Below are 13,565 nucleotides of genomic sequence, written 5' to 3' on the forward strand. Positions count from 1 at the left end.
TGTGGCAAGTTCTGTGTATATTAAGAGTAAAACATGGAAGCATCAAGTTCAGCTAATACATTCTAATATGAGTACATTTTTCATAACCTACAAAAGAAACACTCCATAATAATACATTTTTTTATTTGAATCACTGTTTATTTGATAATACAACACTAAGGGTCTATCCAAATTGCATTATGCCATTTCGTTTAATATTTTCTTGAAGAAAGATCATTCAATTGTTTTTGAATTGTTGCCTTGACAAAACATCAAAAACACCTTTTTCATGACATTCACAAAGTAGATATTCTCTGCTGTTAAAAAATATATATAACATACTGTTCAATGTAGGTTGGTTTGACCTTGCAAATATCTAACAGTTTTGGCATTTTGACAAAAATGTTCGCTTACTCACCAAATTGATTTTTGTGTTTATCTTTGTAGTACAAGGAATTTTAAGCAGTAAGGCTTTTATTACAGGGGAGCTACAGTATGCCATCCATGACACGGTACATGCTAAGTGAAAACATATCTCCAACTGCTGGCTACAGGACTCCCAAACGCATAGATCATGATCTTTTTAAGCAGGAGGATCTGCTTGACTTCAGTAACTGTACAATAAAATGCTATCTAAACGTACAAAGGCCTAAATTGTGTATTGTGGCATAACAATAGCAACATCAACAGTAACAACCAACAATGGCAACATATTTTTGAAAACTGACCTACCTTTATAGGTATGCAAAAAGTATGGAAGACTCCTTACCTTAACCTTCATATCTAAATCTGTTAGCACCATGAAGAAATCATTGTATGTCATGCCATATTCTTTTCTTAATTCCGTTATGAGCTCATGGTCCAGTAAATCATCATCGCCAATGACTTTCATCGGTTTTTCATTATCTTGAATAGAAATATAGAACTGAGATGAGCCTTTTGAAACACTGGACATAAATAAAGTGCTCTAGATGTGCATGGTAAATAGCCTTGGTTTTTCACTGGTTTTGCACTGATATATATATATATATATATATATATATATATACATATATATATATGGGCAGCATAGTGGCATAGTGGTTAGTGTGGTTAGCAGTTCTGCCTCACAGCACTGGGGTCATGAGTTTGATTCCCGACCATGGCCTTATCTAGGTGGAGTTTGTATGTTCTCCCCGTGTTTGCGTGGGTTTCCTCCGGGTGCTCCGGCTTCCTCCCACACTCCAAAAACATACTAGTAGGTTAATTGGCTGCTATCAAATTGACATAAGTCTCTCTCTCTCTCTCTCTCTCTCTTTGTGTGTGTGTATGGTAGGGAATTTAGACTGATGTGAATGAGTTCTCTGTACAGCGCTGCGGATTTAGTGGCGCTATATAAATAACTGATGATGATTATGATGATGATATATAGTATTTAATGTCACAGATTGAAAAAAACAAGAATTCTGACAAGTTGGCTGCTGGTATCGGATATTATAAATTGCCTAGACAGAATTCTGGATATAACCTGAGCGTACCAAGCATATGAGTTTATATTAAATTCTATTTTATGGATTTGTTTTCAATTTTCTATAGTCAACAATGATCACTTTAGAATGAGTATGTGATATGATAAATCTGTTATTCGTACATTATGTTATAATTCACCTATTATTAAAAAAATCCTCAATTAAATAAATTGTTAGTAGGGTTTGCAGTGGTGAGTTACATCTATCATCAAATGAATCCCACTGCACATACTTTTTTTCTGTTTTAAATCACCCACCAAAATATTCAGAATTCTGTAATATTTACTCCAAACCACTTGAGTAAAAATTCCAAATAGAACAAATATACAGCAAGCCTGCAATTCCTAGTGTTTTCAAAATACCATTTAGAATATTATACCAAGTTAATTGTAAAAGGTTCATCCTAAACTCACTTTATCTTTTGTGAAGGTCATACTTGTACCCCGGATTTAGAATTTGGACTTACTGCCCTGGGTCCACTGTGATTTTACTTCAATCATACTTGCTAACCAACATTGCATTGCAGTATTAGAATTATTAATGGTCACAGAACACCAATTCCCGTAATCTCTGAACAGAGATAATAAAACAGAGAAATGAGAGATCTTTGTTGTGTTACTAGTTAGAAATCTTGTCTAAAAGCACCATATTGAGCTACTGTTTTATCAAGGCGTAAAGATATCTATTGCACAGTAAATGAGTCCACACATTGATAGCTAACTGTACATATTACCTACTTAGAAGGTTTCTACTGAGGTATCAGAAGTTGAATAAAAGTAATGTAAATACATAATATACACAGTAAATCATTTATATGGCAATATGACTATATTGCAGCGTGGAAAAAGAACTTTGCCCTGAAATAGAACAGACAGAAAACATACTTAGACATCTGTTCCAACCTTCTGGGTCTCATTAGTGTGAGACTGGAATTCTTAGACCTTTGAATAATAAAAATAACACACTAAAATTACAAAAGACACAGTGAAATCACAGACTCTCATCAAAGTGTCTGTTAACATGCTATGGGACATTTATGAAACAGTTGTAGATCAAAAGTCATAAAAAAAAGATACAAGCCCAGCGCCAATAGGTTGTCCGTCTTGTGACTTCTGGTGAGTTTAAGCATTTAAGCAGTGCTATAGCTTAAACAATTGTGTCAGCAATCTTTTAAAAGAATGTTTATTAGAAATGAAACATGAAGAAGTCGACATGTACCACCAGCCTGATGCCCTGAGCCCCGGATACTTCATTCACATCTTATTATTCAATGGAATTTAATATCTTGTATATGAACTGCACTTTTTGACATACAGTATTAATGTGCAACAACGTTGCTTGTGGTGGACCTGTTGCTTACTCTAACATACTACATTGGCATCCGAGTAATGCCACACCCAGGGAGCAGATAATAAAAGTTAAACATCTTGCGAGAAGTATGCATTTACTTTCTCAGAGACAAAGACCTACAGCTATTTATAGTAGCTCAGTGATATATATGCATTGCTTGCTCTTTAATCATTTTTGGTGAGACGAAAAAGAGAAGAGGGTGCCAAATCTTTCAAACCCAACCACTCAGAGCTTTGGTAAATACAAGGGTTCTTCCAAAAGACTCTAATGTCACCAGTGGGTAGGGCAATTAAAATTGTAACTATGGGTAATTTAACTCCAAAAGGTTTCCTGTTTAAAGGCCATTAGACCAAGGAACACAAAGAAGCAGTGGACACCTCAATTATCAGAAGCCCTTGCACTAGCCAGGTTACCCCGGCCAACATGATTTTGTGGAGACTGGCAGTATAGAAATATCCCTTATCTAGCCCCTGAGTTGGTCCATGTGTGCATAGCTACTTTAGTGGTAGTGCCCCCTCCTACAAAAAATAGTGTCCCTTATAGTAACCGCAACCAGTTTGTGCTGAAAATCACTTAATCTTTCCCTTTCTTGTCAGAAATTCCTGCATCTCCTTTAATATTGCTGTATGTTCCTTGGTAGGCTCCCTTGTCCTGTCATCAACTTCGGAGGGACGTCTTGATCTTTGCAATGTACCTGTTGTATCGCATTTTATCTATTTATTGATGATAGTCTACACAGTGTTGCAAAGTACATGTACTGCCTTTGAAATTAATTTATACCCCTCTCCTGATGGGATCTATGAGATCCCATAGATGTAAAAGAAGGTCTAACATGATTTATCTTGATTTCAGGCTTTACAGCACAAACACCTGCAATTTTAATAAGGGTGTGCAGATTTTTTATATCCACTGTAAATGAATTTTAAAAATCAGGCACAAAACGGCACTAGGTTAACCTATGAGTGTTAGTACACAGTGTTTCCTCTTTATATTTGCTGCTTGAAACATGAGTTAATAGTGGTGTTTTAACAAGAGTACTATTATATTGAAAGTGGTAATAGAAAAGAGGTGGAAAATTACACATGAAAGCCATAAACATGTGTTTTGCTGTGCAACACGCTAAATGCATTTTAAGGTATGAAAAACTTTAAATTCCCGTTAGCTACCAAAATTTAACATGCTCTTTTTTAGAACTTAGCTGGTTGATTTAGTGACTTGTGTATTTTTCCAATTACTGAACCATGTTTAAATATTTACACACAAGTTAACGTGTTAGTGAGCACAATTTATACTATAGTGTTACATCAGTTCTATCTAGAGAAGGTTTGACTTCATCTGAGGTCTCTTTAAGACTTAGCAATCACTAGTGAAAGATCACTATTTGTAAATATTTAGTTTGTGTAATGTTAAAAATGTAAGCTTTTTCATTATAATCTATTTAGCTAACTGACTTATACCCAAGAGTTAGTTAATCTAAAACACTGACTTAACTGAATCCATTAGTTTGGTTAGATACACTCTCTATTAGAGTGTATCTAGTTGCTTCTGGCTGCTCTGTGCTTACCCTGGTTTCCAAGGGAAACCATTTGAATTAAAAGTGAATGCTTAAAGCGGACCATATCCCTAGTGTTATTTTCCTGAAACCACTGAGTTTGAAAGTTAGTATATTGCTCGTTCCCCTTCTGTATTTTACGTAGTTTACCATGGTTTCCTTGTTCCAGTTGTGTTGATGGAAGATCACTGTGTTATAATGAAAGGCAGTAACATACTAGTAGCATAATAATGACAGCAAGGATGGGTGGCATTGTAAAAGGTCTGGTATAGCAATTAAGTAAAAATTAAAAGTAAATGTAAATTATATGATTATATTACCGTATGTCCCGCAAGTGTCAAAAATGGCAGTTTTCCATTTTAGCTTTAACATCCTTGTAACACAAATTTTATAATTAGTATAAATAAATAATTTCAAATCCATAATAATATGTATGCTGATTATTATTTAAAAGAAAACTCCAAAAGCTCCGAAAGTTAAATAGACATTATTCAAATGACTCAACTGACATAACAGCTGTTGTCCAAGACATGACTGATTTAAACCCCCCACTGTCTAGATATGGTTTACACCTTGGTATTCAGACTCATTGATGTACACTGTATGCATCATCAGTTGTTGCAGCACAATTTCCATTTGATGCATAGGGACAGAGTGTCACGCACAATTCCCTACACAACAATTATGATCTACTGAGTTTACAGGAAATATGTCTTGTAATTTCATTTAGAAAACTCTCAGTGAGTCTTGAACTTTAAATTTTCTAAAGTAATTTGTGCCTATAACCTTATAAAGAAAAATGTGCTCTCTGGAATCTGGAAAGAGTGAAACAAGATGAGTAATTTTAAATTAACTTTGAATATTGTAATTAATGTGAGACTTTTGTTGATTTTGCCTCTTTGAAACAAGTCACCTGGGGATACATAAAATGAGTGTAATCCAATATTTTGTATGGGATGAAAGTACATGAATTAAGAAAGCAATTTAATCCTTAGAGTACTTAACTTTGAATGCAACCTCCCAATCAAAGATTTGTTTCAAAAAGTTACATATAATCTAAAGATGCCAAACATTTCTTTCAAACTGCCCCTAAAAAACAATTTCATCTACATTTTATGCAGCTGGTAAAATATGCATTTTTACTCCATTGGAATAACTGGAATTTTTTTTCTTATTTTCATACCCTTTAATGGATCCCTAAACCTCAGAATTGAAATGTTTACATAGGAAAAATGTAGGTAAAATAGATAGTTCGGTGTTAACTTGAGATTGCACTACATTCTGTGTTAAAAAAAAATGTTTAGCCATACTTGCCAACTTTGGCAAGAAGGGCGTGTTGGGCAGGGCTCAGCGAATCGCATTGTTCGTCGCCACCTCCTAAACTTATATAATCAATTTTAGCTTATAACGTCTGGGGGTGGGGCCATGATGACACGTGAATCGCGTAATAAGCCCCGCCCTGCCACTTATCTAAATGCAGTGACCAGGTTTCGGTAGGTTGCCCTGCTCTCATAGTCCAGGAGGACACCCAGAAGTTCGGGAGTCTCGAGGACATTACGGGAGAGTAGGCAACTATGTGTTTAGTAAAATAATAGCCCCCCATTCCAATACAGACAGCTGGATACCTGATAAAGGCCAAAAGACTGAAATTTCAGTCTGTTAAGCTGGAACATAGCTTGCCTAACACCTGTATATGAACCCATCAATCACACATTGCAATTCTGCAAAGAAACCCTGAAAGCCTGTCACTCACATTTTGCTATCTAAAATAGAGAGGCGCATCAGCCTAACACAGCAACTAACTCTAAAGTATAGATAGAGCATATAATGGACATGTATACTAAAGCATGAACAGGTCAAATACATGAGGCCTGATTTAGAGTTGACCGAATGCCCTGTGTGCAAATGTTCAAAAATGTGTCTGCAAACTTGTGTTTCCATCTCTGCACTTTGAGCTGCATTCATCTTAAGATCTGTTTCTGGCTATAGCAGTGTGCTGGGGGATCTCTCTGTGTTTGTTCCTTTTAGGATAACCCCACCCTTTAATGCACCTGCTATAGCCTATAAATTGATTTGAGCAACTTCCATTTATTTATTTGTCTTAGAGGCATGTTGGTGTCAGTAGCTGAGGGGGAGTGCTGACATTGGATTTCTATTTGGAGGCTTCTGGGGTACCTCTTTGGTAAGTTAGCTCTCAATTTAAAAAAACATATGTATGGCCCAAATATATGGGACTCTCATTGTTTAGAGTTAGGACCACCCTATTAGCAAAAGCGCCGTGGAGAGGCGGATGGCTTTAACATACATTTGCAAATGTGTGCAACTAAGACTTTTGCATTTTTATCTACAGTAGAAATGGCAGATCTGTTGCTGGCTATAGCAGTGTGCTGGTGGAACTCTCTGTGTTTGTTCATCTTAAGATATGTGTAACCTTAGATCTAGCGTCCAATGCAAAGATGTGACCATCATCATTAACTCTAACTTACACCTGGCTTATGTAGATGTAATAACTATATCCATGTGACTGAAAACAACACACATATCAAAGGGGCATGCCCTTACTGTGCTTCACTTGCACATTATCACCTCTGATCAGTTTCTGTAAGTGCAAGATATGTGCAACTCTATTGTTGCAAACCGTGCGCATGTGCAGTGCGTCAGTTTTGCACCAAGACAAATCATTATGTTGTGAAAATGCACTTATGCAACTATATATCCAGACCATTATGTATATTATCCAGCTCAGTAATAAACAATATTTGATACATATTAATTTAAAGCAGTAGTAGTAGTAGTAGTAGTAGTAGTAGTAGTAGTAGTAGTAGTAGTAGTAGTAGTAAATAAGTAAAATAGGGAGCCAGTAGTATTATATGCAATCTACAGGAACCATCAGCCTGCAACACAGCTGCTCACCAAACTTGGCCACACTAGCAGAAACCCTGTTGATATGCAATGCCCAGGTATGCACACAATCTGCAGACCAGAAAACATACAATGCACCTCTCAATGAGGAATACTTTTGGGAACACAGTGCAAGTGACATAAAAATTCTCAAAAAAACAGACAACAGTGTCCTGGTAATACCCACGTGTTGCCGTTTGCAACATTACCTATTATGGCCAAGGTAGTAGTAGTACATCTCTTCACAAATATCATTGAGTTTAGAAAGCATCACCTACCTGCTAACACACATAAATATACAGTAGTAATATAAGAGGCTCCATACAAAAAATACAAAACTACAACAATCACATAAATATATAACAATAATATAACAATAATAAACAAAGGTTGTAAGTGGGAAAGAAGACTCCATCCATAGCTTCTTACATGAAGTTAATCCAATGTTTATACCATCTGTACTACATCTAAAAAAACAAACCTTACATATATACCTGCTATAGAGACTCAAAGTTTTTAAATGTCATCCTAATAAGCAATACTTTCCTATTTTACGCAATGTTACCAACCTAAGAATGTTTTCTTAAAAGGGAGGCTGTCCAGAAGAGGCTCTGCAGAACATTTTAAAAACTAGCAAAGTGAATTAAATGACAAACAGATAATGCAGAAAAGTTATCTAACTTATGTACTGCCTGGCTGACCACTGTAAGTACCTGCCAGGACCCAACATTGGGGGCCACTACGTTGGAGGAAGGTGGTCATCTGGACTCAGTGCTATAACTAGAGCTGTGCGATAAGGAAGACCGCCTAGGGCTCAATGCTGAATTGTGGGGCGAAGTTTATGAATATTTTAGGTTCATTTGGTTTAAATTGAGGGCTAGGTGGGCGGCATTTTTCTTTCTCGCCCCAGACGCTAACATTTTTATTTACGGCTCTGCCTGGACTAACACCTGGCTATCTGGCACTCTATGAATAGTTAGAAGCTGCTGATGCAGAGGCTGAGAGAACATAAAGTGATCCTTTCCATGGCATGGTGTGGGCTGTACCCCACTTCGTTGCTGGGAATTATGACAAGGGAATGGTGCAGGTGATAGATGTTGTTTCCTGTCTATCTATGCAGGTGTTTATGGTACAAAATGGGATGTATGAAGCTGCCTTCAGTAAAGTGGGCTGACACTCTCTCCCTCTCTACAGAGATAATGTGGGGCAGAAGTTACCTCTGCTGGAGACAGACACTTTTCGTTTCCAGAGTCCCGGTAAGTTAGAAGGATAAATATGTGGTGAAAGTCTATTTTTATATGACTGCGGGATGCAGTGATAAAAAATGTTTGTTTTCACTAGATTCAGGCGATTAATAATAAATAGGCCTGTCAATGACAATATGTGTTGTTGCCAACTGAACATTAAAAAATAATTTTATAGACATGTCAAGAACCAAAAGCATGTCAACACTGGCAATCAAAAATAAGCCAGGGCTATAACGAATAAAGCTTAAGGGACACTACACATGGGAAATATTACATAATTCGAACCAGGTCATTGGCCATATAACCTGGAGACGAAAAGAGAACACAGACCACATTCACCACGCCATGAAGAGAGTATGCTAATAAGATGCACGTCCATGAAAGTCTCTCAGCAAGCGACTGTACACACAAAATTAAATATATGTCTGCTCTATTATTTCTGTCCATTTCAGACTTCACCTTCCTTTCAGCACTGCTGTATGACATACCATACAATATATAAACACACATTTTGCAGGTGCCAGTGAATACATTGGACCAAGACTAACATTGGCTTTGGCTCTCCCTTCAGATCTGCATACCAGATTGTTGCAAACATGCTAGGTAGGGTGGGAGTAAAAAAGTATCAGAGACGTTGAACGGATCAGAGGTCGGGGTAGGAGTAACTCTAGCTTGACAATTGGCAGGATACAAGCCCCTAAGAATAAGAATATTACATAGCCATAGGGTTTAAGTTTACAGCTTGGAAGAGAGCAAAAACAGTGTTTGACTTATTGCCTGCTTCCCATTATATTGAAGCACCTTCTGCTGAGATAGTTGGGTTTGTTTACTAACTAGAGAAAAGCCCTATTAAAATGGTGTTTTAGTTGGAGATAGGGTTTATCCCTATCTATTAATGGCTATGTGCTACTACGTGCCGTCACCAGCAGTAGCTGCTGATAGCGAAGAGATTCGCCAACTTTCTTCAGCAATAGCCTTCCCAATGCATAGACTGTTGATGTCTCCCATGAAAAGTCTGGAAGCATTTTCCACTGCGAATGTGTGAGCTGGCAAGATGGGTTATACATGCACAGTTCTACTTTTACTGGCCTGGCAGAGTGGTGAGCTAACTCTGATGATTACTAGTTAGCATTGCTGAGATTTTATTGATAAATTAAGGTGATACAAGGTTTTCTAGTGCTGCGCTAAGCAACCTAATCATGACAACATCAGTATGCTCCCTCCACATGAAAATTGGGTTAGAAAAAAAGTAAACAAAAGTTGCAATAAGTGTAAACAAATAGAAACACTGTTTTTATATATATATATATATATATATATATATATATATATATAAAATATATATATATATATATATATATATATATATATATATATATGTATATATCCATTTGTTGATCCATTTCTACCAACCATTCTAATAATTTTCATTAACGGATATGTATAATGAATAATTAATTAATTTAATGTACGAATAAGTATAATATAGCTAATTTTTTCAAACAAAATGGTAATCCGTAAAAGAAAGAAATATAATCAATGCACCAACGACGCTAAGAGTATTTGAAAGGAAAGCAGGAATTATATTTATCTGGACTAAAAACATTTCACACAACTCTCTTTTTTTAAAACACCGCTAGTGACCAGTTTACCGGTATTCAGATGTACACTAGACCTTAAAAACAAAACCATCAGTGTTCACGGGTAAACACACAAAACCCACATTCACATCTATTTTGGGATTTGAAGAGATTTTACAGAAATGTCTCAGGATTTGGATCAGTTATGCTATGCCAGGTGCTTGAGGTATTATGAAATTCTATTTAGATAGTTTCTGTATTATTAAAAATTATATTTGAGCATAAAAAGTAAAATGGGAAATTGGTCTCTTAAAATGTATTTTTTACATGTAAAAGGCTTATTTTATCATCTCATACCATTATACTTTCCATAAGATAATGTATGTGTGAATCAGAAGATAAAGGAGAGCCTAGAGCAAATACACTCACTAAGTACAAAACAACAGGTTCACAAAGGAGCATATTAATGTGAAATCGTACACAAAGAAATGAGTCTATATTTATCAGCTGGTGATGTGGCCTCCAGTGTCTTGAGATGTGTGACACATATGACAAGAGAGGCAGTAAAGCCAAATGCACTTAAACTCGTGCTCACATGAACAAACACTTCTTATCAACGGGATCCAGTGGGGAAGTATCTGGAACTTGTATATAAACACCCTCTCTGGCTGCTGTGTGAAGCAGCAAAGGCTTAGTATCATTTATCATTTATTACTGTGCTGCAGCATCTTCTATACTAAATTGATTAGTTTAGCTGTCCCCTTTTCCCTCTACTTATATCTCTGCCCATCTAGCATTCCCCTCCTTCTGCTTATACCATTACCGTTGCTTCATTTTCTTCCCTACTTCCCTATCTTTTTTTCACTGCCCCCCCACTGTGTTCACCCCGCTCCTCCTCTGTTTCGGTATGCTTTGACGAAGCATATAGCACGCTATGCGAGTCGCCGCGTCCACTGGGAATCTAGGGTCCTCCATTTCTGTGTCTATGTGAATAGAGCACTGATTTATGGTCACACTAAAATTAGATATTACCTATCTGGGTTTAAAATGCGGATCCCCAAGTGATACAGGGGTAGATCACTTGGGGATCCAATTTCATTATATCTATCACTATATAAGGATACCCTAATGGAGTAGCACAAGCTTAAGGTAGCGTAGGTATGCAACACAATATACAAGGAATGACTGGTTTATCATACTTATCCACCTCTCTGGCTTCCTAATTATGGGGCGTAACTAGTCTACGAGAATGAGACTATTCTCGGTGCTATTATCAGTAAACCTTAGCATTAACTCTAAAAGCCAGTGAGCGTAATCTTTAACTCCCTTATTGGACTATAAAATTCATGTTCCCTGTGGACCAAGTCTAATTTCACCTAATTTGTCCAGTTTTAAATTTGTGCCACTCAATCTAAAGACTCATGTTTCCTATAATTTGTTGAAACACTAGCTTCATGGGGATACCATGCATCTATGCTTTACTGAGCAGAATATCTGGTGCTTTTCAATCAATTTAGATAACATCTATCAGGCTCTTTCATGTATGTGTATCTCTATGTAACGCTTGTTAGCTCAGGGCCGCCATCAGGGGGGTCCGGCCAGTACTGCTGAGAGGGGCCCGGACAGACTAGGGGGCCTGGACAGACCTCCCTGGACTGTCCGGGCCCCGCAATTACTGACCATCCCTCCCATTTTTTTTTACTTACCTTCTCTGCGATGCTGCAGCTCTGCCTCCCAGACTCTGATAGGCTGGGAGCGCGGGGCGCGGTGACATCATCACTGCGCGCCGCACTCCCAGTGTATCAGTGACTGGGAGGCAGAGCTGAAGCATCGCGGAGGAGAAGGTAAGTAAATAAACTCTTATTTTTTTTGAGGGGGGGAGAGGGAGAGCCCGGGGGACCATAACTGTGGAGGGAGGGAGGAGGGAGAGCCTGGGGGACCATAGCTGTGGAGGGAGGGAGGGGGGACAGGGAGAGCCTGGGGGACCTGGTTTGTGGAGAGAGAGGGGGGAAGATGGGGACCTTAACTGTGGAAGGGGGAGAGAGGGGGGCCTAAATTGTGGAAGGGGGAGAGGGAGAGGGGGACCTTGATTGTGGGAAGGAGGGTTGAGGCGGACCTTAATTGTGGAGGGGGAAGAGAGAGGGGGACCTTAACTGTGGATGGGGGGGAGAGGGGGACCTTAATTGTGGAGTGGGGGCGAGGCAGAAGGGGACATTAACTGTGGGGGGAAGAGGGGGACCTTAACTGTGGGGGAGAGAGGGGGACCTTAACTGTGATTGGGGGCCAGAGGGGGACCTTAACTGTGGGGGGGGGAGAGGGGGACCTTAACTGTGATTGGGGGGGGGGGGAGAGGGGGACCTTAACTGTGATTGGGGAAGGGAGGGGGACAATAACTGTGGGGGTGGGGTGGAGGGGGACATTAACTGTGGAGGGGAGAGGGGGACATTTACTGTACATGTACTGGGATGAGAGATAGGGGGCGCATGTATGGCGAAGATGGAGGGGTGCATATGTATGGGGAGGGGAGCCCCGCCAGATTATTTAGTACTGGACCAAGGGGGAAGCCCGCCAGATTAATTAGTACTGGGCCCCACAGTTTCTGATGGCAGCCCTGTGTGAGCTACACTACTTTCTCTAATCCGAGGACACATTAAAACACACTTTTAGACAGTAAAAAGATGAGGAGATCATTCCAGAGCCTAGTCTTTTTACCTAATATACTTTACACAATTTTAATAATTTTGCTGAAACACTGTGCACCACAAGGCAACACTTCTCCTCTCTTTTGCTTTGTGCCTATATTCTTTTCTAGGTGATAATACCTCCCCATGACTATACATAATGATAGAATAAACTGAAAGATACTTTTACAGTCTAGGGATAACCTATAGCTATTACCTTCTTAGGTGGCTCTATTGCAGAGCCACTCACTGTTTGACTAAAATTCAGAGGTCCGAGATTTTGGTAATGGGCTTTATATGCAGACGGGACCAAATGTCCAGTGGTTGATTTGGTATGGAGTATGTAGTCGTAAGACAGCAGGGTTTATACACATTCATTTTCTTCCCTGACTAAACTGCCATTTGGAGCAACCTTTTTGCCGTCCATTGAGTTTATCAACTTAGCTAGAAGGAATACGGCACCCAATCGATTTGGATTGGGACAGCCACCACTGCGGCATTGAAACTATAAGGAGGAGGGAAGCTACATGGCCTTACAGCCTAAGCACATTGCTAAACACAGGTCGACCACTAAGCCCATGTTATTCGGAGGCACGCATATTGCGTGTAAAATTTGGAGGTTTCTGACACACCATGTAGGTAAAGGACAATGGGCCTACATCCCTCCTCCAGCTGATCTGACCATAGGTCTGGCAGCCTTAGTGCCTAGCTGAAAGTCTACAAGGGGCTGTCACATGTTTATTTCACAGGGATGCATCGCTCGGCTT

General features: G+C 38.8%; 2 protein-coding genes across 2 annotated transcripts in view; one reads left to right on the top strand and one right to left on the bottom strand.

Annotated features, from left to right (window-relative positions):
- The window catches only part of SLC35A5 (solute carrier family 35 member A5), a 315,996-nt gene that overhangs the window by 71,525 nt on the left and 230,906 nt on the right, over window positions 1-13,565 (top strand). The gene's annotated exons all lie outside the window — the stretch shown is intronic.
- CCDC80 (coiled-coil domain containing 80) overlaps window positions 1-13,565 on the bottom strand; it is a 74,814-nt gene that overhangs the window by 39,890 nt on the left and 21,359 nt on the right. Inside the window, exon 4 of the mRNA XM_075196375.1 lies at window positions 749-885. Within this exon, the coding sequence (XP_075052476.1) occupies window positions 749-885 (137 nt within the window). The remainder of the gene's footprint in view (window positions 1-748; window positions 886-13,565) is intronic.

The sequence above is a fragment of the Mixophyes fleayi genome, chromosome 2, assembly GCF_038048845.1.
Source record: "Mixophyes fleayi isolate aMixFle1 chromosome 2, aMixFle1.hap1, whole genome shotgun sequence".
Lineage (NCBI taxonomy): Eukaryota > Metazoa > Chordata > Amphibia > Anura > Limnodynastidae > Mixophyes > Mixophyes fleayi.